Raw genomic sequence first — 26,179 nt, forward strand, 5'->3', positions numbered from 1 at the left:
ATTGCATAAATGGTGATGAAAGAATCCCATGCAAACTTAAATTAAATTAGGTTATAAATATATCTTGGAATTTAGAAGAGAACTCATATTTGTTTGATTGTTTTGCGTTCTCTCCGAATGCAGTTAGTGAAATTTTTCCATCAAACAAGTTTTGCTCACAAATTTTTTCATCCATATTATGTTCTCTCCATAGTACCTATTTTCAAGTCCAAGTATTCCATCAACGAGATAAAAATTCACAAGATCTTTCTTATAATGAAAGTGAGATCTAAAGCATAAAAATGGCATACCATATTTCTACCACTGCCAAAAAGATAATTACAAAGTTAAAATAAGAAACTGCAAAAAAGAAATAATTTTTTATGTCTGATGGTTACATTATATCTCTGTTTTAGGGCAACCTAATTATTCTAATGGAACCACTTTCTCTCAAATTTAACTTATAACTATGAATCTCTATCATTTATTCATGAATTTCCAAAGAATATAAGAGACAAATATATCAGGTTGAGCTGATAATCATATGAAAGGCCTAAATGGTGATGAAAGAATCTCATGCAAAATTGATTTGTTGCAGATTTGTTTATGAATGTAAAAGTTGAATTTTAATGAAAGAATGCCATGCAAAAAAATTTTATCAAGTGTTTTGGCTTTATAAGTTAGATATATGATTCTTTGAAGAAGCGGTCATTAACAATAAAGAGACAAAATAGAAGTGACCATTAACAATAAAGAAAGAAAAATTATGATACTTATCTGGTTTCTCAGTGCAGTATTTATCTCTAAATGCAATGAGTGGGAGAGAATAGAACAATGAAACAAAAGATAAAGGTATTGTTGGGTTGATGTACAGTTTTTTATCAGGAAAACTACTCATCTCTCATAGAATCTTTTTAGTAGCTATATAATGTCCAATTAAACACATTTTTTTCATAAGTTGAAAAAAAGTATAGTGTTAATTAAGGGTAAATTTGGAATCAAAATTACACCATGGATGGTTATCAAGTATTTTTTGACTTTATAAGTTGAATTTTGAAGGGGAGAGAAAAAGTATTTAAGCATTATCTAATAAATTATGCGAAACCTTCTATTTTTTTCATCCATCTCCAAAAAAATTATTATTCACAAACATACACTAACAACACCTTTTAACACATTATACTTAAAATAACATGCTTTTGAGAACAACACACCACAATATTATACTTGAAATACATTTTGGTAGTACCAACAGTTTCCATCACCATATATTATGAGCCAATCCTAATAAATATCATTCATATAAATTAAACTATTAACATTTTAATCATTTTGATAGTCAAACACGATACCAACGCTATATTACTTGTTACTTCAAAATATGAGAACACCCCAAAATAAAATTGTTCTATTCTTTTTGCAAAGAAATATTCTTGTTACCTTATAAATAAATGAAGACAACACAAAACAAAGTACTTTTTGTCCATTGTGCTTCAATACTATCAATCCCTTTCATCAAATCGTGTAAACTTTATATAGCGTACCAAACACTGTTCATTGCTGAAACTCATTCCACTTTTTTCTCTCTCTTCAAAACTTAGAGAGAATTATGAGTGAAACTGAAAAAATGGACCAAATTCAAAAGCCAGTAGGAACAATTTCACGACCTCACCCTTCACGAATTCTCATTCTCAATCTATTCAATCTTTACTTGGGTGTTAGTCTTATTTCCTTTCTTAACAATAACACCTTTTCTCTTTTGAGTTTTTTCATCTTATTCTTACACGTGATTTTGTGTATTTTTTCAGAGAAATAGCCTCCAGAAACGTGATGATTTAATCAGGGAACCCCCGTAAGGGCATGAATTAATAATACACTTCAAAAAGATTGATTTTTTTGCAATTTTGTGATTCTGGGGTTCTTCTTTTGTTCCATTTTTATTCATAACTGATGTTCTAGTCTGTGTGGTTTTGTAGTTTAGATTTTAGTAGGATTCATGGGATTGATGTTTTTGTTTTGTATATCTGGTAATGTTTCAGAACATGGGTTATGGCTTGTTTGGGTTAGTATGAGCTGATTAGTGTTGCTTATGGCTAAAGTCATGTGATTAGGATAATAGGTTCAATGAGAATTTAATCTGAATTGGTATGAAATGTTCTGAAATTTTGTTCCCTATAATGATGGAATATTAAGAAAAGTAGAAAACCTTGGGTGTCGTATCATCTCTTTGACTCCCTGTGAAGCATGGACACTTCAAGATAATCACCATATCCATGTCTGACATATATCCATGTCAGACACTTTTTGACACTCTTAACTGCATCTTTTTTTTAAATTTCTACATTTACATTTTGAATTTTGACATTCACTTTTTGACCTTATTTTATGTTTCATAGTCATCCTATAATTTAAAAAAAAATTGTATCGTTGTGTCGTATTGTATCCATGTCTTGGTATCCTGTATCCGTGTCTTGGTATCCCGTATCCGTGTCTTGGTATCCCGTATCTGTACTTCCTAGCTGTCCCAACATGTATAATATTTTTGATCTGTCAGCTTCATGATCATTGTTGTAATGATTGTTTTCAGGAACAAAGCACAAAAACGTGTGCTTGCTCTTAACCGAGAGCTCCCTCCACCAAACGAGCAGTTTCTTCAAGATTTTATGCAACTCAAGAACCAGTTTCCCGTAAGTTTAAAATTATGCTGTGCAGCATCTTACTTCTCCGTTTGTTGTTTCATCTTTGAATTTATGATAAAACATTATGGCGTTGTTCGATCCATGTAGCCGATCCCATCTAGTGGCACTAAGGCTCGGTTTTTGAAATTTGATAGTAATATGTGCCATATTTTTAATGTTGATATTTAGTTTTACTTTCAGGACCAAGATCAGATACGTTCCGTGACCGAATCTATTCTCATATTGCTAGTCGTGCAGTGTAGTAGTCATGGAATACGGGCAGAGTTTGTTCTTTATGCTATTCGAAGTTTGTGCAGTGTTGAGTACATTAACTGGGATACTTTCTTGCCATCCCTCCTTTCTTCAGTTTCTTCGGCAGAGTTTCCTGTTGATCAAGGGAATCAGTTGATGCCAACTGTTTATTCTTCTAATTTTCAGCCTTCAAATTCTGCTTCTCAATTACCTTCAATTCATCCTATGGGCTACCCTGCACGATCAACTATTGAACCATTATCTTCTGCAGCTTTATCTCCAGTCAAATCACCTGATACTTCCTACACTGGACAACATTCTCAATTGAAAGTGCCATCTATTAGAAATAATGACATTAGCAGCCTTCGTCAGCTATGTTGCAAGATTATTTTAATTGGTCTTGAGTTTGATCTAAAACCCATGGTTTATTCTGCAATATTCAACCATATGCTGAGTTGGTTGGTGAACTGGGACCAGAGGCAACAGGGAATTGATGAGCCCGATGCACCAAAATCATTTAGACCTGACAAAGCCATAATAGGTTGGATGCACAGTTGTTTGGATGTGATCTGGCTTTTAGTCGATGAGGGAAAATGCCGAGTGCCCTTTTATGAATTATTGCATAGCGATTTGCAATTCATGGACAATATTCCTGATGATGAAGCAATATTTACACTTATCTTGGAGATCCACAGGAGACGAGATATGATGGCTATGAACATGCAAATGTTAGATCAGCATCTTCATTGCCCTACATTTGGGACACATCGTATCTTGACTCAAGCAGCGCCAAATGTTTCAGCAGAAGCAGTAGCACATCTGCGGCTAACGCCAATCACATATTTAAGTGTACTTGGAGAACCATTGCATGGAGAGGTGATGAGTTTAATGACTATTTCAAGAAATTCTATTGATATATGATAATTTATTTAAAACAAGTTTCTTAGTGTTTTCGTATCATTCGCCTGGGTTCTTCCAACTTTGTGTACAGATAGAGTAATGATGGTATCTCTTCACATGCTATCTTCCAACTTTATGATTTTCTACAACTTAAATCTGTTACTTGTTATTCTATTTCTAATTCTTCCGTTTCCTCTCGTTTATTTTGAGGTCTTATGTAATGCATCTCCTCATGATATGCGTTTTCTTCTCTTACCTGCTTAAATGGTTTTGACATGCATGCAACTATTACATATAAGTATATGCATAAGCTATTTTACTATTTGGACCATAGTTTGTTCTAAATTGTTAATTTAATCAGACAATTCTGTCTGTAGGATATTGCATCTTCTATCCAGAAGGGAAGTTTGGATTGGGAAAGAGCTTTACGCTGTATAAGGCATGCTATCCGCACTACACCATCACCTGATTGGTGGAGACGTGTGCTGTTACTAGCTCCTTGCTACAGGCCTTCATCTCAAGGGCTTTCTCCTGGTGCTGTTTTTTCTTCAGAAATGATCTGTGAGGCAACTATTGATAGAGTTGTTGAACTATTGATATTGACAAATTCAGGCAATAATCTTTTTCCTTTGTATTTATGGATGTGTGTATGTAAGTTTGTTTATAATCATTTTATATGTAAATTAGATTACCTTGATGCTTATACGAACATGTAATCAAGTTGGCCAATGAAAGAGCACATTGGCATGAAAGATAACCTCAATGATCCTCACACCGAAAAGAGGCCATATGGAAAAGGATTAGGAATGTGATCTTGTTTAATGAGTTGACCTAAGCCTTTATAATACACATACAGTGCTAGGGAACAAGTAGGTTAGCATGCAAGGTATTTTTGCAATCTGACCCTCACACTTATTATATCTTGGAGATTTGGGGTCCAAATCATTGCTTTAATGACTAAATGACTTTGGATTATCTTTTTATGGAAACTACTTCAGTGTGGCACTGAGTAATTGATAGTCAATATGGTTCAGATGAGAGAGGTGGAATGCCAACCCAGCAAGTCGTGCAACTCTTGCAAGTCCTTTGAAGTAAATTTCTTAGGGGTGTGCTTCATTTAGGCACTGGTTTCTGTAGGAGTTTGTGATGGTTCTCCAATCAAGTTTTGAGAGGACGTTCATGCAGGCGTAGGGATGGATATTACTTTGTTAGAGATTTTATTGTCCTTTATCACCCCTCTGCTGCTGGTCCCCATATTTTTGTTGATTTCTCTTTACCCTCACATTTATTTGGGAACAAACCGCGTTTATGGCCTCTCTTTGGTGTTTTGGTCATGGTTGCTTCAAATGTTTTTTATTGCTTATATACAAGAGCTTGGACAACTTTGTTGCATACATTGTTACTTTGGCTCACTCTTTTCTTAGTTTTTGCTTGTTGGGAGGATTCCTTATTCTCCCTTTTATTTACCTTATATCTTTTTACTAATAAGTAAAATTAGTCTTCTTGTCCTCCAACTCTATTTATTTGTTTAGACCGCTCTAACTTATTTTGGTTCCAAATTCATTCTTCTTTAAAGTTAGACAACATTTTTCTCTGAAGTTACTTTTGTCATAACTCTGTTAGGTGCTCATTTTCCTAATTTCAAAATTTAGGCTTTTTGCAACTCCATTGTTGTGCATCCTATTCATTGGAATTTTTGGATTTCTTTGAAATGGAAACAAATAATGTTGTTGATTTTGTAAATCTTGTTTTGAGAAATTTATTAAAACCAAAATTTGGCTCAATCATATACCATGTGAAGAGAAATATATTTTCAAATTTTCAGTTTAGAAAACCTTGGGTTTGAAAATCTTTGATGATGAATATGTCAATTGAAGTATTTTTCATACTTCAATCTCATTTCTAGTGTTATTGGAATGTTTGGTGAGGTGTTTTTTGTCATTTAAACGATTGAACCTTTGGCATTTCACGTTGATTTTCGAAAAACCCTTTCATGGATTTTCTTCATTGAAAAACCTCTTAGAGTCATTTTTCATTTTAGATTTACTTCAATTTTTGCTGAGATTTGATTTCTGGCAAACAAATGCTTCCCGAGCTTTTGAGGCTCCAATGCAGTCTTTCATGGATGGACCATTTTCAAGCAGGTTGACCTGCTCAGTTGAAGAAGATCCAAGCAGGATTCTTTTCTGATCCATATGCCAACACAACCAGACTAGTCCACCTTATATGCCACATATAATTTTATGTGGCCACATTAGATGAAATTAACATATTTAGCTAGAGAAAATGATGTCTAACCTTTCAAAGTTAGGGAACAAATTTGGTTCTAAGAAAGTTAGAGGACCAATCTGAATGCTATTATCCAAAAAGTGACTGATTTAAAAAATAATATTCTTTTCACATTTCAAAACTGATTCTTACTAATTAATTGTTGCAGAGATAAATTGCTGGCAGGACTGGCTTGTCTTCTCTGATATATTCTTCTTTCTTATAAAAAATGGGTGCATTGATTTTGTTGATTTTGTGGATAAGCTGGTGTCACGTCTTACACAGGGTGATCAACATATTCTTAAGACCAATCATGTGACTTGGCTGTTTGCACAGATAATGCGAGTTGAGCTGGTCATGAACGCTTTGAATTCAGATGCTAGAAAGGTTTGAATTAATTTTATAATTTTGTTATTTTCTGTTGGTTTCTTGCAATGTAAATTTGTTGTTCTTCCTACTTATATCTCGGATCTAAAGATAATTTTCTTATTCATTTCGAAAACATTGTATTAGTTGCACACTTTGTCTAGGAACAATATTTGCTTCATCTTCTTGATAAATATTTTTCATGTCTAGACATTTTTGGCAATTTAATGATAATACTTTATATGTAGAGGGAAGTCTCGGCACAAAAGTAAAGTTGTTTGCCTTGTGACCTAGAGGTCATGGGTTCAAATCCTGGAAGCAGCCTCTTTCTTTGCGAGGATAAGGTTGCATACATCTATTCTCCCTAGGCCCCACTAGGTGAGAGCCTCGTGAGCTGGCCTGGGCTGCCCTTTTTAATGATAATAGTTTATGATGGGATAAAATTTTATGTTGATATATTTTAGCAATTTAATGAAGTGACTTTTTGCTGGGACCAACACGTTGGTTTATGTATAATGGCATTTGCATTGTGTAACAGATGGAGACAACCAGAAAGATTTTATCATTTCATAGAGAAGAGAGAAATTCTGATTCTAATAGCCCTCAAAGCATCTTGCTCGATTTTGTAAGCAGCTGTCAATCTTTATGTATTTGGTCGTTGAATTCATCAACCAGAGAATTTGTGAACAATGAGCTGCGGCAGAAAGGAAAACTAATAGATGAATGGTGGAAACAAGTCAGCAAAGGTACTAAATACTGGTTTTCTGTTTGTTCATAAGGTATATTTTGAAATACTTCTTATTGTACCTTACTGTATAACCTTTGAATTTTAACAACCATATATATGTTGATCAACCGACAGTTTTCCTTTTCTTTTTTACCTTCAAGTTTTATATGATCAATTGAGAACATGAAAGATTATTATTATTTTGCATTATGGATTATAATCATTTAGGCTGTTAAAGTGAATCTTGCTTACCCTTTTTCAATTTTTTTATTTCATCTTTCTTCTAGTAAGTATTATTAATTCACAAAGTTAGTATTTAAGGAGTATCTGCTTCACTATGTTCACCAGACTTGAGCTATAGTATTATTGATGTGTTACTTCTACTGAGAATTTTGAAAGTATTAGTTTAATGTGTATTTATATTAAAATAATTTGTGAACTTTTTTAAAGGGAAGTTTTGTTTTTAATCTACCGAGAAGATGCTGACTTGTTTAGCTAATGTTCTCTTCATTTTCCCCCTTTTCGGTTTTTGTTGATTTTGGAGGATTGCATATTCTACTTTTGTCATTTTGGATGTGGTGCTCTCAAAAGATAAGTAAAGGTGTCTAACACAGAATTTCTGAATGTGCTAGAGTGATTTTTCTACGTAGTCGAATGATCTATTTATATAGATCATAATAAAAAAGAAATGGATGTTGTATGCAATTTACAAGAGTAATTAAACCAACAGTATTCACAATGATGCATTGCATCTGTTCTACTCTTTGTACAATGAACCTATATTACTAGGTAATTGGAGTCATTAATTCTTATCCTGATATCAACACTCACTCTCAAGCTAGTGAAGAGCCATTCATATTCCCAGCTTGGATACAATACTTTTAAAAAAGAGAAATATTTAGTTAGATTATTTGCAAGTTGTTCGTGTGACATAACATAAGGAGTACAAATCGAACCATGATCGAGTTTTTCTTTGATAAAGTGTGTATCCACCTCGATATGATTAGTTTGATCATGCTGAACAGGGTTATGTGCAATGTTGATTGCAGATTTATTATCACAATAGAGCTTCATAGGTCCTTCCACTTAATCTTCAAGTCTTACTAGGGTAATTTTGAGCCATAACTATTCACAGGCCACCTCATTCTGTGTTTTGCTCCTCCAAGTCACTAGATGTCACTTGAGGAATGTACAATACCCAGTAGTGGATCTCATATCGATCATATCTAGAAACTTCATATCATATGATGAACCTCTCAAGTACACTCAAACCAAGTTGTTTCTGGATATGATTGATACACTTGGTTCTTCAAGATAGTAAAGGTGATTCCCGTCTCTAGCACGTCCCATTGTCCTACCCGAAACCTTATCCTGAAATCACAACAATTACTATAAAAAATCATTTTACAGGATAAGTTTTTCGTAAGTTTTTTTTTATGGAAATAAGATATGTGGATAGTTTTGGAACATAAAGAACATTATTTAAAACTATAGATGGATTTATCTCAACGTTTCCAATGCTAGCAGCAGTTACAAGGTTACCATCAGCAATAATAATTTTCTCATTACTAGAACAAGGGGAATATGTGGATAAGCGTTTAGAGGAGGGTGTCATATGGTCTGGTCTGTAGAACCTGAGTGTAATATCCAGAAGAGGGTAGAATTTGAGACATTAAATCCAAAAGAAAGTAGAAGCTTACCTGAATATGCCAAATTAGAAGTACCTGAAGGTTTATTCATTTCTCCAGACAAACTATTCTGAATGTGAACCTGGGAGTTCTCTTCCTTGTTAAAGGATTCACCATTTCATCCTCGTTTGACATGGTGGAAGGGTGATTGAATCTGGACTGCCTAAAATGAGTGCTTAAAAAACAGAAAAACAACCACTAAAATGGGTTCTGGGGAGGCCGTCAGTTCGTAAAAATTGAGTGCATGATCAATGATGGTAGTGCGGTGGCGCGTAAGCAATACGTGCCAGAAGAAGATCACGAGTGAGGTGGCGTGTGACAACGCATGAGGAGGCTTTTGACGGCAATGTTTTGGGTTATGCTTGATCTAGGAGTTTTGGACCATCTGATGAGTTTTTTAGGCAGAACGATGATGGTCAATGACACTCAACAGTGTCAACAGAGGACAAAGAAGGATACTGACTGCGCAATAAGGTTCTCAGAGCAGGGTTTAAAATGGTTGCATTGAGGGCAACCAAAAAACACAGAAGAAGCAGAGCCCCCAGATCAGGTGCTCTGATACTATTGGAAAAATAGCATTAGCTAAGTAACGGTGGGGTAACTGTTAATAGCTTGTTCTGTTTTGTGAAGTAGTTAGTTAACGTAGCTGGAAGTTATGCGTTCTCAGCTATCATAGGGTTGGCACCATGTGCCTTTCACCTTTTGTAACTTCAACAATTATGAATTCAATAAAATAGAAAGCATCTAGAAAATGGTTATATTTAGGTTCTCTTTGATTTTTCAGTTTCTCTTAGCTTTTCCTACTTCAAGTTCTATCTTCTCAGGGATACCATCTCAAAAGATAAGAAAAAGGTGTCTAACACATAATTTCTAAATGTGCTAGAGTGGTTTTTCCGCTCTGCTGAATGATCTATTTATATACATCAGAATTACAAAGAAATGAATGTTGGATGCAATTTACAAGAGTAATCAAACTAAAATTACTCCCTATGATGCATTGCATCTGTTCTACTCTTTTAACTGGAGTAATTATTTCTTATTCTGATTCCAATAAATGGCAAAAGAAAAAAAATTGCTGCTGTGGTTAAACTTAGGCAGACTGTAATATTTCTCTTGTAATCAATATATGTGCTTTTCTCTGAACCATGCATAAATTTTCAGGGGATCGCATGATGGATTATATGAATATGGATAAACGCTCATTAGGGATGTTTTGGGTTTTGTCCTATACAATGACACAACCTGCTTGCGAAACAATATTGAAATGGTTAACTTCTGCTGGAGTTATCGACTTATTATCGGGAACAAACCTTCAGCCAACTGAGAGATTAGTGGCTACACGAGAAGTGAGCCCATTGCCCATGTCATTGTTATCTGGAATGTCGATGGGCTCATGTATGAAGCTGTCTTTACAACTGGAAGAATCTCTGTTTTCGGGGCAGGTTGTCTCTTTCTCTCTCCAATTAAGATTAACTTACCAGCACGACTATCATGTCAACATACTTTTGTTAATATGATTAATTAACTATTACTATAATATCTTTGAGAGATGTCTGGGTATAACTTTTTCACTCCTCAGTAATTATTTCCTTCTTGAAGAAGTAGGAACGGACAATTTTATTGTCCCTTGTAATTCAGAGTATTAACTGTCTTTTGATATTTACCTTTCATATTTTTGTGCAGGTGGTACCCAGCATAGCAATGGTTGAAACATATACTAGAGTGTTGCTCATTTCACCCCATTCTCTATTTCGTTCACATTTCAGTGTAATTTCGTTTACCCTTCAAGATTTTTCTATCTCATGTTACTCTATATGGTAACTTGTACATTAGAAAGTATAATTTTTTGTGATCTGTTTAAAGGAAACTACCTTTATGCTTTTCTATCTTTTGTTGAAAGGTGAAATGAATACTAACGAGTGAAATTGTGTTATGGACCCGTATCAGCAGAACAGATGAAAAAGAAATAAAAGAATAGGCTGAGAAATATGGTTATATTTATTTATAGTAATTGAAAGAAAATGCAATAGAATGACTTCTATTACCCAGAGAGCGATGCTCCTCACATAGAGCTAGTGCTCTTTTTCCATGCCTTACAACCAATTTCCCAAAGATACCCCATTCTTCTATCCTTCCTGTATGTAACGATTCCTCTCTAACAGAATTCCCTTGTATTCCACATCAACCACTCACACCTAGCCACCTTGTCACATCATATACCCTTTTCCTGCTTTCTCACGTACACATTCCAAATTTTAGGGCCATGGCTTAATTGATCCAATATCTGATCTTTTGGGCCCAATCATTGGACTGGTACCTATCAAATTGTGGTAAAATGATTACAAATGGTGTAGCTGGCATCATTTCATCTAACCTTTCTTTTGGGAAAAATAGTTATATAGACGTGCAAAGTAATTAATCTATCTTGTTTTGAAAGTCAGTCTTGAATGTTAATTTTGGTGGATTTACAAGGCAGGCTATTTAAATTTGATAAAAAGTACAATATAGATTTCTATGGTCTCATTTCATCCGTTTCATCTTATGGTTTCAGGAAGAGTCCTGATGTGTATCTTTTTTTAAAGCTTTCATGGATTATTTTGATATTTTTGTTGCCCCTTTATGTTGTTCATATTTAACTTTTTATGTGCTTGTTTTCTGCTGCTATTATAATTATATCTCATGGAAATGGTACTTATCACAGCATTTAGCACAAAAAAATCCTTCTTTGTTGAGCAAGCCTGGAGTAAGACTTTTGGTGCTTGAGATATTGAACTACCGATTACTTCCGCTTTACAGGTGATTCTTTCTGAACGCCATAACTTAATTTTCCTTGTCCAAATTAGAGATAGTTTGTCATTGTTTGGGAGCATTGTTTTCGTTTCTATCTCTCTTTTTAGTTTTAATATATATATATGTGTGTGTGTAAAGATATTTTTAAATATGCAAGATCCTTTACCACCGCACATGGAACTTTTCCCTAAGGTAGTATTTCGTTCACAAAATGCTTTTACATCCTTGGGCATTTCACTTAGGAATGTGACTTGCCGCTGTGGTAGTAAATTAAAAAAAAAAGCCCAGGAAAACAGGAACGTTTTTACATTTATGGCCATGTCACTTGTGAAGGAAGGTGAAAATTTCAATTCTCACCTTTTTAAGTTGGAATGTGATTACCATGCATCACGTTTTCAAAGAATGTGCTCAAAATCATAGTGGCAACCAAACACCACCTAAAATCTATCTCGAACTTCCAGAAGTGGACTTGGATAAGGGCATATGTTATGTTCTGCAGGGAATTGTTCATAGTGAGATTCTGAGATCTAAAAGTTACGTGTTAATTATTAAATTGAAGATTTCATTTTGTGTAGGTATGAGGGAAAAACCAAATCCTTGATGTATGATGTTACGAAGGTTATTTCTGCTCTAAAAGGGAAAAGAGGAGATCACCGAGTATTCAGATTAGCTGAAAATCTGTGTCTGAATCTTATTTTCTCATTGAGAGATTTCTTCATGATTAAAAGAGAAGGAAAGGTGTTTGCTTTGCCTCAAAGCTGAAACTTCTATCTCAGTTATTTTTTCATTTCATTGTAGCTTGCTCCTTATTCCGTACCAGACTGATGTTTAATCTTTTGACTATCTTATAGGGACCAACTGAATTTACAGAAACCTTGAATCGAGAAACCGTTATAACACTTGCTATCCTTATTAAAACACGTGGGATTGCAAATGCTGAACACATGCTTTATCTCCGAACTATGATAGAACAAATATTGGCAACCAGCACCCATACATGGTCAGAAAAAACACTACGCTACTTTCCTTCAGTTCTGCGTGAAGCGTTGAGCGGTCTTCTAATAGATAAAAGAAGCCTTGCAGTACAAGCATGGCAGCAGGTTGGTTATTCAAGTTGTCTTACCATACATGCTTTTGTGCTAGCATGCGTTCTAGGTTGGTAAAGAATAAAGGCACATAATGGATTGAATTTTCATTTCAATCTGTACAATAGTTTTATTACGAAATAAATATCAAGAGGGACAACTGGTTTTTTTAACATTCTGTCTGTTATACCCCTTTAGCATCATCATACACAAGTCACATGCGGAGTATATTTGGGGCTCTTACAGTTATAAACCAGAAAGGTGTGTCTAATCAGTGCCTTAACCAGTAAGAGGCACCTACCCCTTTTACAACATGATTTTAACTGAGCCCAAGGTGTACTTATGTTTGTGGTGATGTTAGTCATTACATAAATGTCATGGTTAAAGGCAAAGCTGAAATACATAAGGAATAAGGTTAATGGCTCAATTATATGACTTTTACTCTTTCTTTTTATCATTTTCCTTACAGTCGTGTCTTGTCTAGATTCTTGTGTGATCAGTGTGTGAAAGAAGTGATTGGTTTGAAGCAGTGAGGATTTGAAGAATATATATTGATCTTTCTCACAAGGAAAAACATATGAATGGTGCTGGTCCAAGCTTGAAGCCCAAATGGATTTTACATGCCAAAGCATCTTTGAGATATTAACCCTTATGGGCTGACACCTAGGAGCTTAACTACTAGGAGAGTGGTTTCTGGACATAGACCATTGCATTAATATACACATTTAGATTTGAATGTCTATTGTGTACAAACTTTACCAAATTAAGCATGACATGGACTACACTATTATCACATGCAGTTTAACTTTAGAGCTACATGGGTACAAGTATTTCTACTTTGTATATATGAGATAATTAGATAAAGTTTGCATGCAATGCCAATAGCTGGATAGCAATGTTTAAGTTCTATCAAACTAGGTTAGAGGGACAAGATGTAGTAAATACATTATTCAAAATTTGTTATTTTTATGTGCTAACTTTTTCTAAGCATTTAAATTAATTCTGACGACATTTGTGCAGGCAGAAACCATTGTTTTACACCAGTGCACCCAGATTCTTTCATCATCAGCTGATGCTAGTTATGTGACAACCTATATTGGTCATAGTTTCCCCCAGCATCGACAATATTTGTGCGCTGGTGCATGGATATTAATGCATGGCCATGCCGAAACGATTAACGGTGGAAACCTGGTATTTATCTTTTAACCGTTATCTTAAATGCTAGTCATTTATCTCATACCTTCTAGAAAATATAGTTATAGTAACAATATTCAAGTCTTAGTTTTACTAGGTGGGGTCAACTACATGAATCGAATTATGTCATAATGCTCTATCATAAGTTATGTTTATTGGCAAAGTATTGATCTTTAAATCTTTCATAGTCGTTTTTGCTAGGGTTTTTCTTGGCCTCCTTTTACCTCTAGAAATTGAACTAACCTCCATTTGATATGCTATCCTTATCAAGACATCTAACGGTTTCCTACACACATGCCTAAATTAACTAAGGAGTGATTCTACCATGCTTTCTATAATAGGAGCTACCCCAACTTTCTTCGTAATGCATTCATTTTTAATCATGAGTCATCTATGCCTCAGTAGGTCCTTTTCAAAGTTTCTCTCGATATAAAAAGTATAATTTTGATCCTCCTATTCAATGTTTAACCTATCAGAATGTAAAGAATCACAATTGTCATTGAAAAACTTATGAAAATATTTCTTTCATCTTTCCTTAGTATCTTTGTCATTCACCAAGACTTTTTCATCTTCGTCGTTAATGCATTTTACTCTGTCTAATTCTTTTGTCTTTATTTCTCTACCCTTTGCAAGCATATGGATGCTTCTTTCCCCTCCCTTGGTACCTAAAGACTTTTATAACCCATCATATGCTCCATCTCTCGCTTCACTCACTGCTTTCTTGGCGTCTTTCTTAGTTACCATGTCCTTTTCCAAACGTTCAATATTTGTACACAAGAATCATGTTTTATAACTTTCTCCTTTTTACCTTAACTTCTTATTGGACACTTTTGATCCACCACAATGATTTAATCTTTTCTCCTAAAGGTATTCCCTAGAATACACCTTTCGACTTCTGCCAAAATTTTATTATGTGATGTTCTTGTAGCCCTGCCATGGGTGCATAAGCACTAATCACATTAAAAATGTCTTTTTTTACTATAAACTTTAGGGATATGATCCTATCTCTTATTCCTTTTACATTCACCACACTCTTCTTCCATTCCTTATCTACAGACTACAATTAAACAATTACAAAAGAAATTTTCCATGTTTATTTCAATGCCATTTTGTATTCATTCTTATAGATATTTTCTTTTTATTTCTATATTCTCTTACACTGTGAACTACCAGGCTTTCTCTCACTATGTAGGTATCACTAGATGGATTAATCAATTTCATTGGACTATATCAAAAACAAATTTTTTTAGTAACACCATTTATATCAAGTTCTTATATCATTGGAAAATTTCAGCAAGCTCTCCATATTTGTCCAGGGACGTGTGCTGGGGGAATTTTCTCCCGAAGAGGTGACATCTAACATTTATACAATGGTGGATGTTTTGCTTCATCATATGCAAATGCAGCTCCAACAAGGACATGCCTTACAGGTTAATTGATGTGGTGAAGCTTTCTTATCTTACACTTCTGTAGATCAGTATGTTTCTAGTAGTACTCATATAGTATTAATTTACAGGACCTTCTATTGAAAGCTTGTGCAAGCCTTGGCTTTTTTGTTTGGACGAATGAGCTACTTCCTTTGGATATCTTGCTTCTAGCACTTATTGATCGTGATGACGACCCACATGCCTTGCGTATTGTGGTATGCATATTCTAACTCTAACTATGATTGTACTGTGGATCTCTTCATGAGTTGGCATGCACAAACCTGGCGTGTCACTTTCAAAGAATGAGAAATTAAATACAAGAAAATTTGGTGATAACTGGTGTCTGTTTAAACACTTCTATTTATTCTTAATTGTATTTGATATAGTACCAGCTTTTTAACCAGGTATATAATTACAAGATAAATATTTCAAAAATTGGTTCACAATTGTACCAAAGTAATGTGATTTCACATCTTGGAAACTCCAAAGATGCAATTATCTCTTCCTCCTGATTAAACTGGCTGCAATTTTCTATCCTCTTTGCAAATGAGACCTTCTTCCAATATTAACTTTAGGGTTTGTTTGGGAGTTGAATTTTGGAGGGGAAGGAAGGGAAAAGGAAGGCTTGGGAGTCATCTCACAAGTGTATTTCATGGCTCCCAAGCCTTCCCTTTCCCTTCCTTCCCCTCCAAAATTCAACTCCCAAACTAACCCTAAAAGTCCCTAAAATTCAGTTCTATTTTCCCTCTGAAACTGATGGAGACTATCATTACAATACTTAAATCCTACATCTTTTCTTTCCTTTACATTACTCAATACTTAAATTAAGTTCTATTCTTTGTCGCTCTCTTATATGCATTATAAAACACTCATCCAACAAGCTGCTACCCACTTTTCTTTATTTGCATGTATATCTATCTTGTTGCCTATATGTGATCTAATGTCATTTGGCAACCCCAAATGCAATACCAAGGCTTTGTTTTTCCTAAGCTGATTGTCTTTTGTTTCCTTGATGAGGTGACCAGACTCGGATAAATGCCATCAATACCATATGCCTAATTAATTGGGATTCCCGACACCTTTTTTTTTAATTTCTAATAATGTATGGGCTGATTTTTAATTTTTCCTACCATATGGTATGGGCTTCATACAAATTGTAGACTTGTATTCATATCCAACTTAGTTCTCTTGAATCGTCCCAAATTGTGCTGCACATGTTCTTTCGATTAATTTTTATTTGAACGACTAGTGGGAAAGAGGCTTTTGTTGTAGCTGCTGTCACCTCACCAACTTGTAGACTATCCTAGACCTAGTCACCAATCCCCAAATGACAAACCTTAATTCCTAAATATACATAAAGAATCCATACAAATTACATAATTTAACATTTCATTCTTCATTAATCGAGATGAAAAGTAGTTCAATTAACCCTGGACTTTCTGTCAGCATTGGTAAGGTCGATTATGTGGTGTAGTTTTTGAAGCTTTCTAGAGTCTTAATTGTCTTTGGTTGATCCTGAAGTATGTTAACTAACATTGAAGTGCTTATATTTATTTGTTATATAAAGATTAGTTATTATAGACTTATAGTAATGGCAAATATTGCAGATTAGTCTTCTTGATAGGCAAGAGCTTCAGCAAAGAGTAAAACATTTTTGTATGACACGTGGGCACCATGAACATTGGCTTTATTCTGGCATATTCAAGCGCGTTGATCCATCAAAGGCTCTTGGAAATTATCTCTCATGGAAGGATAGGTACTTGAAGTTAAAATGATGAGTCTGTTTTTTTTTATGAGATCAAGCATCTTTTAACTTGGTTTTTTGTGGTTGACCAAAACATTTTTGATGAAGGAACTTTAAAACAATGTTATTTTGGTTATTTATAATCTTTTACGTTTTTATGATTATAATCTTCCAGTTAAGAAACCTGTCTGCTTTTGAAATAAATGAATGGAGACACTAATTACTGCTCATCCTCTGGCAGCAACCTTAAGAGCAATGGTCAAATCATAAGATATTGATTGATGATTGTGATAGATTAATAAACTTTAAAAATCAGCCGAGATAATTTGTCTTAAACATGTTTATCTGTTGCTTGATCTTGTGTTTATGTGTATTATAATAGAAAAAATGTAAAACAGGTAAAATCTAAACTTCAACTAGTAATTTCTTAAGATAGCATTCACTGATGCCTTGATGGATGACCAAATTACTATACAAGTTTTAGATAACTGGTGCAGTTATTGTTTGTGAATCCAACACTTAGCACATGAGCAACTTATGTAATTTTCTTGTGCCCTTTTGTGTTTACATTTATTATTTGTTGTGTAGCCTTTTGGATGGAAATAATGCAGTTTTCTGTGCATCATTCTGAAAATTACATGCTCTGACACCACTGCCACCAAACTTTGCAGGTATCCAGTGTTCTTTGATGATATTGCAGCACGCTTGCTTCCGGTCATCCCCTTAATTATTTATAGACTTATTGAAAATGATGCTATGGAGCCAGCAGACAGAATACTGGCCTTGTATTCTTCACTTCTCGTTTATTACCCTCTCAGATTTTCTTTTGTTCGCGATATACTTTCATACTTCTATGGTCATCTTCCTGCAAAGCTGATTGTTCGAATACTCCAAGTACTTGATATCAATAAGGTAAAAAAAATTCTGTATTCCTGTTAGCATTGTTTTCTTTACCTAGTGTTGTTTAAAATAGTATGATTCAGCAACTACTATTGGGTTTGTTTTTCAGATTCCCTTCTCAGTGTCGTTCCCGCAGCAAATAAGTTCATCAAATCCTGCCACATGCCCTCCTCTGGATTATTTTGGGACATTATTATTGGGAATAGTGAATAATGTTATTCCACAATTACATAATTCAAAATCTGGATCAATGGAAGATGCTTCAAACAATGCACTGCGTACTCCACCTAACAAGCCTCCAGGTGTATCTCAGCCAGAACCAGAAAATGCTCCTGAGGGCAAGAAGGCATTCTACCAAATTCAGGATCCCGGAACATATACTCAGCTAGTTCTCGAGACTGCGGTCGTTGAAATACTTTCCCTTCCTGTATCTGCCTCTCAGATAGTACATTCACTTGTTCAAATTATTGTTAATATACAATCAATGCTGATCCAGTCCAGCAATGGTCTCCATGGTGGTTTAAATGGTGCCGGACAAGGTTCAGTATTTCCGACATCGCCCTCCGGAGGAAGCTCAGATTCCTTGGGTGCAAGCAGATCAAGTCCTTCAGTTTCCGGAATAAATACCTCTAACTTTGCTGCACGAAGTGGTTATACATGGCAACAATTGTCTTGCTTGTTGATTCAAGCTTGTGGACTCCTACTGTCTCAGCTTCCTTCTGATTTTCACTTTCAATTTTACTTGGAGACGACGCGAATTATAAAAGAGAACTGGTGGATTGCAGATGGGAAAAGGTCACTTGGAGAAATAGACTCTGCAATTGGCTATGCTTTGTTAGATCCAACTTCAGCTGCAGAGAACAATACCTCAACACCAAATGGTATGGTTTGGAAGAGGAGTTATTTACTAGAAATACATCGCTTAGGCCATGCCATTAGAATTTGAATTCTATTATCGCGAAGATATTGTTTCAGATATTTTCCAATCTGAAATATATATATGACAAAACCTCCTTCATGAAGGGTTACCACTTTCCAACCAACAGGGTAGAAGTTATTGAAGATTGTTCTGCAAAATTAATTTTAACTAGCCTAGAGAAAGAAGCATCATTAAAATAACATGGAACCAGCATAAATTAATTGTAAACATATCACTTATGCCAATAATTGAATCTATTCATAGACGATTATTAGTTTCCACTTTCTAGTACTACATACACTATCAAGCATCTTCATGGTAACTGTATATATTACCTTTAGTTATGTGTGATAGGATATGTTGCTTATATTAAAACTCAGCGATTTTCAATTCATTTCCATTGATTAGTTGCAACTTTAAATGCCCGAAAAGATAGCTGATCTTGTCTTGTAATCACAGGGAATGTGGTTGCCTTGCTTCATTCTTTCTTCAGTAACCTCCCTCTAGAATGGTTAGAAAGGACCCATGTTATCATCAAGCAACTTCAGCCGGTAACATCTGTTGCAATGTTGAGAATAGCATTCCGTATAATGGGTCCACTCCTTCCAAAACTTGTCGGTGCTCATGCACTTTTCAACAAGGTACAGAAAATCACCATTTTCTCCATTTTAAGGCTTTCAAGGGTGTATGTGTGTGTATGTATAAATATCTGTGTAATTGTGCATTATGTGTTTGTTCCTTTAGTAAAATGTATTAGAATAATAGGAGTCTTATGTTAAAAGTGCTATTGGGTTGACATAGAATAATAACCTGTACTACACTAGTAATTGACATAAAATATTAGTAACCAATCTCAATTGGTGTATTAGGTACTGTTTTTTATTATCTCATTATCATAGTATCATTATGCTTCCTCTGGTTTTCTCTTATTTAATCTTTCCCTATAATTACAACAATCTCAATACTCGGTGCGTGTAGTAGTCCTTTATCTTCCAAAGTTGAAAACATTTACTAACACCTGCCTCAGATAATTGCTAGCCTGTATTGCATTATGTTTCTGGTATCAATGAAAATATCATCTTTCAGCAGCTTCTATGTTTTCCATCTAAAAATTATACAAATATATATAGTGAGGCCATTCTATATTTTCACTTTGTTCTTGGGACAGTTCATGTTCTTACGGATTCGATTTTTTGCATTTTTAGATGCTTCATTGTAACTTTGGTATAGGTTACTAAAATTCCAAGGTGCTAATCTTTTTTTCTCTCCACTTCTGAAAAATGTCTCAGACCCTTTCATTACTATTAAGTATAGTAGTGGATGTATTTGGAACAAACTCTCAGCATTCAACTGCTGTTGAAGCATCAGAAATAACTGATCTCATTGACTTCATGTAAGTTCTACTACTCATTTACTTCGAAATATGGCGTATTCATTGTCTTCTTCCTGCTTATATATCCGTGGCACTTGATGTTTCAGCCATCATGTCGTCCATTACGAAGGGCAGGGCGGTCCTGTGCAGGCTAGCAGCAAACCCCGACCGGAAGTTTTGGCTCTTATTGAAAGCTCATCTGAGAATCTACGTCCAGACATTCGGCATTTGATGTTACACCTGAAGACTAATGTGAATTCTTCTATTTATGCGGCTATGTCTCATCCAAAGTAAGAACTAGATTACAGTCCGAGCCTATGAAGCATAGACACTTCAGATGAACATGTATCCATATCTGACATCCCATGGATACTTTCGGTTGCTCCTAACTGTATGTGGATTTTTAAAATTTATTTTTTTAATTTTATACCATCATAGACAGAATATCAAAAAAATTAGATAAATATTAGCATTTTATTATATTTCCAATTATTTATACTATTAAAACATTGTTCCTCACTTCTAGTGTAATTATTTGAACTTATATCTGAACTTTATATTAATTTCATATCTTGTATCATAATTATATCGTGTACAATAATTTTAAAATATTCGACATACTTGTGTGTCGTGTCTTAATCACTTTGTTTATGATCATTGAAACTTTGTATTGTATTTTATTCATGAAGTAAGCATCTCCATATTGCTATTGTATTCGAACTCTAAAAGTCATCAATAACTCTTGTGCATGGGCTTTTAATGTTAACAAGTCAAGAGGTATTATATAAATGAACGCTTTATTTAATGTAAATTAGTCTAAACTATCTTGTGAGTAGTGAGTGACTAAGGATTGAAATAGTGTAATAAAGAAGCTAACTTAGATTACATGCTACTCATTTCTGCACAACTGTGTCATCCTTATTCTGTGTTAGGGTTTATATTAATTATAACATCATGTATTTTGGACGAAAATTAATTTGGTTTTATGTTAGGAAAGTTGACCATTGAGACTATATATTTGTTAGTAGGGGTGGCAATATGGGCCAGCCTGGCCCGGCCTAGCTCGCATTTGGTCCGGTCTAGCCCGCCTTTGACCCGTCATAATATGGGTTGGCCCAGTCCGACCCTTATTGTTAAAATGGCTCAAAATGTCAGTCCGACCCATATTTTGCAGGATTAGCAGGCCTGCGGGCTGGCTCGTTTTTTTTTTCTTTTTAAAACACACATAAAGCTTTTAGACAAAAACAAGTAATTGACATGTCTCATAAATGACTTTTAAAACAATAAATTACAAACAAAAGACACAATCTCATAATAACATATTGCATTAGTTCAAAACTTGTAAATTCTAAACAATAAACTAACATAGTCTTGAACTTTTATATATTACTCAATTCAATTTGAATTCGACTACATTAAAAATATAAATTCAAACTAAGTTGAATTCAATTAATTTTCCAAAAGGAATCAAAATCAGTAGTTCTGTTTGAGTTTCCAATTTTCCATTTCAATTACTTAAAAGTTCAAATTTGGTTCGAACACCCCTAATTATGAAACTCCACCTTTATCTTATAACAAGTACAAAAATTGGATAAGAGTGAAGATCATAGATCAGTACAAAATGAGATATTAAATGTTCATTTTGCAAGGAGAAAGAATAATTACATGTTTTTTTTATAAATCCAAACATAAGCTAAAATTGTATGTGTTTAATATTAATGTTGGCCCACCGGGCCAACCCGGCTCGGCCCTCCATGGTCCGTTTAAAAAACTGGCTTCTAAAACGGGCTGCATATGGGCTTTTGGGCTAAAACCCCTAGCCCGACCCGCTAAAAATACCTATCCGAACGGGCTGGCCCGTCGGGCCAAACCCATTTTGCCATCCCTATTTGTTAGGATGATTGATGGAAAAATATTGAAAGAATCAAAAGGACATGCACATGTCTTTCATTGATTTGGAGAAGGGCGTTATAAGATGTATAGAGAGGTTTTTTGGAAAGCTAACATATGTATTTTATTTGCCTATATTTGTGCATATAGCAAGTGAGAAGCCTCGAGCTTTCTTCTTTATCCATGAAGATGTGTTCCAATGTTATTAGCTTATAAAGTTTATCTTCTTTTTCAAAAAAATTGCATATATTCGAGCAATCAAAGATATAGAGATATGTATGTTAGGGTCAAGACCAACATGAAAACAAAAGATAGGATCTCATAAGATTTTTTTATTGCCATAAGACTGTATCAAGGGTCAATATTGAGCCCCTACTTATTTGCATTGGTCTTAGATGTACTCATTGAACATATCTAAAAACCAAAGCTACAATGCATGCTTTTTGTGGAGACAAGCTTTGGAAAAATATGAATTTCATATAAGTTGAAGTAATGTGAGGTATATGGAGTGTAAGTTTAGCATAATACAGATAAACTCTATTGTCGGGGTAAAGATTGATATCATATCATACCATAAGTCACTAGATTTAGGTATCTAGGGTCAATCATATAAGATGATAGGAAAATGGACGGAGATAGGAACCATAAGATTTAAGCAGGTTTGATGAAATGACAGAGTGTTTCAAGTGTAATATATAATAAAATAGTATCACTCAAGCTTAAGGTGGAGTTTTATTGCACAACTATAAGACCTACAATTTTATATGAGAATGAATGTTGGGAAATAAAACAACAGCAAGAGAATAGACTACATGTAGCATATGTGCAAATATGTGTTGTATGAGTGGACAAGATAAATTTAGAAATGAATGCATTAGGGCGAAAGTTGGAGAAGCTACTTTTGTAGAGATGATAAACTTGTGCTTTAGGTAGTTTGAACATATCAAGAGTAGACCGGTAGAAGCCTCCATAAAGAGAATAGACAAAATGAGGCTAGTCCAATTCCTAGAAGAAAAAAGAGACTAGGAAAAATCATAGGTGAAATGATTAAGACTTAAAGATTAATAATGTGTTGATAAACATAATTTATGATATAATATTATAACATCGTTCCATATAATTAGGGACTCCAATAGTTAGATAAATACTTAATTGGCTGAAATCAGATTAATCCCTGGACTTGTGATCACCATTTAAATAATATAGTGACCCTTACCTAGACTCGGGACATTATTGATTTGGTGGTCAAATAAGTTACATATTGAGAAGTTGGAACATGAAACTTAAAAGGAGTTGAATTGTGTTTTAAGTTTTTAAAAATAAATTTTTAATAAAAAATTTCACATGTAATTATAAAGTTATGGCTAGAATAAACTGATTCAAAAATATTAAGGGATAGAGAAAATAATACAAGTATTTTTATTATGATTCACTTAATAATTATATCCACTCCATTGAACAAATATTATTTTTAGATCAAGATTTTTTAAGTTCTAATAATCAAGTATTGTTTACCTACAAAGTCTCTTCAGACTCCCAAGTTCTTTACTTACAAAGTCTCTTTAGACTCTATAATCTCAAATATGGTTATAATGATCTTTTATAGTTCACTATGTGATTATATGAATATTTAAGATCATCAAGTCAACGACACATAAAGAAAATATCCTAAGATTTATAATCACAAACTCTATGATTGTTTCCCTATCTCTTAGCTTAATTTGCCTATTGCAAAATATGTTATAATTATACACAAATAGAATTTTTATAAAGATAGAATTTCTATACAAGAATCTATACAAAAATGATTTTTACAAAGTTTTTTTCTTACTCGTTTTTTGTCTCTTGTATCATGTTTATTTTTCTTGTAAGATTTATCTTCCTTTTATAGACGAGTTGATACTTCTTCAACAATGTTCCAATGATTTTTAGAAATTATTTGTTTAGAGTAAGCATTCATTGTATTGGTTAGTTGAGTCTTGATACTAAGAAGAAATTAATTATCTAAATTTGTTGTGTCTTGAACCATGTTTGGCTCCAAATTATTATGTTTGATTCATTATATTTAACTTGATGTATCATTTCTTCTCTCTTCATCATAACTTCAAACATCACTTACTACTTTATGTACTGCTCATATAAGTTTTTTATTTTTCCTTTAAGTGAGCATATTTATCTTTTTCATCTACAAGTTAGTAAGAGAACAAAATATTTTTTTCCAAGAATATTAATTTTATCTTACCAAAACGCAAAAATATTTACAATTGAAACATTAATCATACACAATAAATGTGCTTAACAAGTGTTTAACTTCAAATTGTTAGACAAAAAGAGCACTGTATACAAGATTAAAATAATATAGCTAGGATGCACATCTGCTGTCCCACAACTTGTGTCACTGTATGTGTCATCAGCTTATGATTGATTGAAAAAATAATTTTAAATTAAAAATAATAATTAATTATTTTTCTAACCAATTACATATGATGGTACATACAATGATATAATTTGTAGGACTATATATATATATATATATATATATATATATATATATATAAGTATTGTCATTAGACGTATATAAGTATTGTCATTAGACGTGGAAGTCAATTTCATCTAGATATCACTTTGACACATTTTGTGCTTTTGGCAGTTGCACCTTATTATGGATAATGATATTTGTAAATTATAATTTAACAATTTTATATGCACACATCATATTTTATTGGGTGCAATATTATCTAATTATATTTTATATTGTGTGGAAGATACGCTGTGTTATGCAATGAAGCATTAATATTTGTAATTATTTAATATAGCACAAAATTGATGACGAATGGAGTTGGATTGTTTGTACAATAAGTGGAACCAAGAATCTTTAGGCAGAAAGATTAATTGAGAAAGTAACGTTACACAAAAATATAATGTAAGTTGGAAATTTAACAAGTGTCTTATTTCATAAGGATTAGGAAATTTCATCTTAAAATTGATGTTTTATTTTAATATTGAGAAGTATTGGACTTAATTTTTCAATGCTAAATTTTTTTGTATTGTTTTCTTTAAGAGTATGCACTAATTAAAGATTTATATACAACATTCACCATTCATTTATATTATTATTTTTAAATAGTTAATGATGATAAAATATAAATAGTAAATGATGAAATGATAATGTATAAAATTCATATACAGTTGGTGCACACATCCTTTTTTCTATATTTAAACAACTCTCTTGCAACACTTGTTAACATAATTTAATATAATATCTTTTAACATCATGTTTTTTGAATAATTTGCTTAATTTCTGTTGTAACTGTTTTGAATAAACTTAAGTGTCTCTTTATAAATTATTGAAATAAATTTAAAAAATCTTATGAAAGTAATAAATTATTGTCTCTTCTCAAATAACATATAAATTATTGACACCCTTCATGTATATATGTATGGAAAACAATTTTCTTTCAAAAAGTAAGTATCATTTTGGACACTTTTGGAACATAATATAACTTCCCGTGATTTAAATTGTGTACCGCATCACTTAATGTGATTACAATATTAGTTGCAATTGGAATATAAGATAACAACCAGTGATTTAAATTGTGGACTGCATCACCTGATGTGGCTGCAATATTTGGTTGCGATGACTACCGCATTTGAACCGCATTACACCACATTTGTGATGTGACTCTGAATCACAATGATACGGCTGTATTGAGCTGCAATACAACTACATCAGACCGCATTTGAATCATAGTAGACCACATCAGACTGCATTTGGACCATAGTAGGTTGCATCGCAACGCATCAAATTCAAAAATATTTTTTTAATTAGAAAATAATTCATACTGCAATGGCCGCAATTTACATCACAACGACTGCAATTACAATAACCATAACACTACAACCACAATTTAAAACACCGATAAAAAGTATTACTTATACTTTTGTTTACTCCTTTCCTAGTTACAGAAACACGGAAACTTAAGACTAATATGATTGTTGA

General features: G+C 33.6%; 1 protein-coding gene across 2 annotated transcripts; it reads left to right on the forward strand.

Annotated features, from left to right (window-relative positions):
- Positions 1,481-20,879, forward strand: LOC109333201 (mediator of RNA polymerase II transcription subunit 23-like). Of its 2 annotated transcripts, none has more exons than XM_019568541.1 (21): positions 1,481-1,696; positions 1,788-1,831; positions 2,567-2,666; positions 2,847-3,785; positions 4,187-4,421; positions 6,247-6,464; positions 6,982-7,189; positions 10,020-10,300; positions 10,542-10,625; positions 11,560-11,654; positions 12,224-12,386; positions 12,500-12,748; positions 13,754-13,924; positions 15,244-15,357; positions 15,444-15,569; positions 16,962-17,110; positions 17,770-18,010; positions 18,108-18,879; positions 19,377-19,558; positions 20,207-20,310; positions 20,397-20,879. In XM_019568541.1, exons 1-21 carry the CDS (start codon positions 1,589-1,591, stop codon positions 20,581-20,583), a joined length of 4,770 nt encoding a protein of 1,589 aa, XP_019424086.1. In that variant the 5' UTR covers positions 1,481-1,588; the 3' UTR covers positions 20,584-20,879. The 2 variants fall into 2 exon arrangements, with proteins under 2 accessions (XP_019424086.1, XP_019424087.1); XM_019568542.1 differs by having other exon boundaries at positions 2,859-3,785; positions 20,397-20,878.

The sequence above is a fragment of the Lupinus angustifolius genome, chromosome LG18 (assembly GCF_001865875.1).
Source record: "Lupinus angustifolius cultivar Tanjil chromosome LG18, LupAngTanjil_v1.0, whole genome shotgun sequence".
In the NCBI taxonomy this organism is placed as follows: domain Eukaryota; kingdom Viridiplantae; phylum Streptophyta; class Magnoliopsida; order Fabales; family Fabaceae; genus Lupinus; species Lupinus angustifolius.

Coding starts and splice junctions, on each gene's coding strand:
- LOC109333201 (XM_019568541.1), top strand. CDS start 1,589: ATGAGTGAAACTGAAAAAATGGACCAAATTCAAAAGCCAGTAGGAACA. Junction 3,786..4,186: donor GAGAACCATTGCATGGAGAG/GTGATGAGTTTA, acceptor TTCTGTCTGTAG/GATATTGCATCTTCTATCCA. Junction 10,626..11,559: donor TATTTCGTTCACATTTCAGT/GTAATTTCGTTT, acceptor TACTTATCACAG/CATTTAGCACAAAAAAATCC.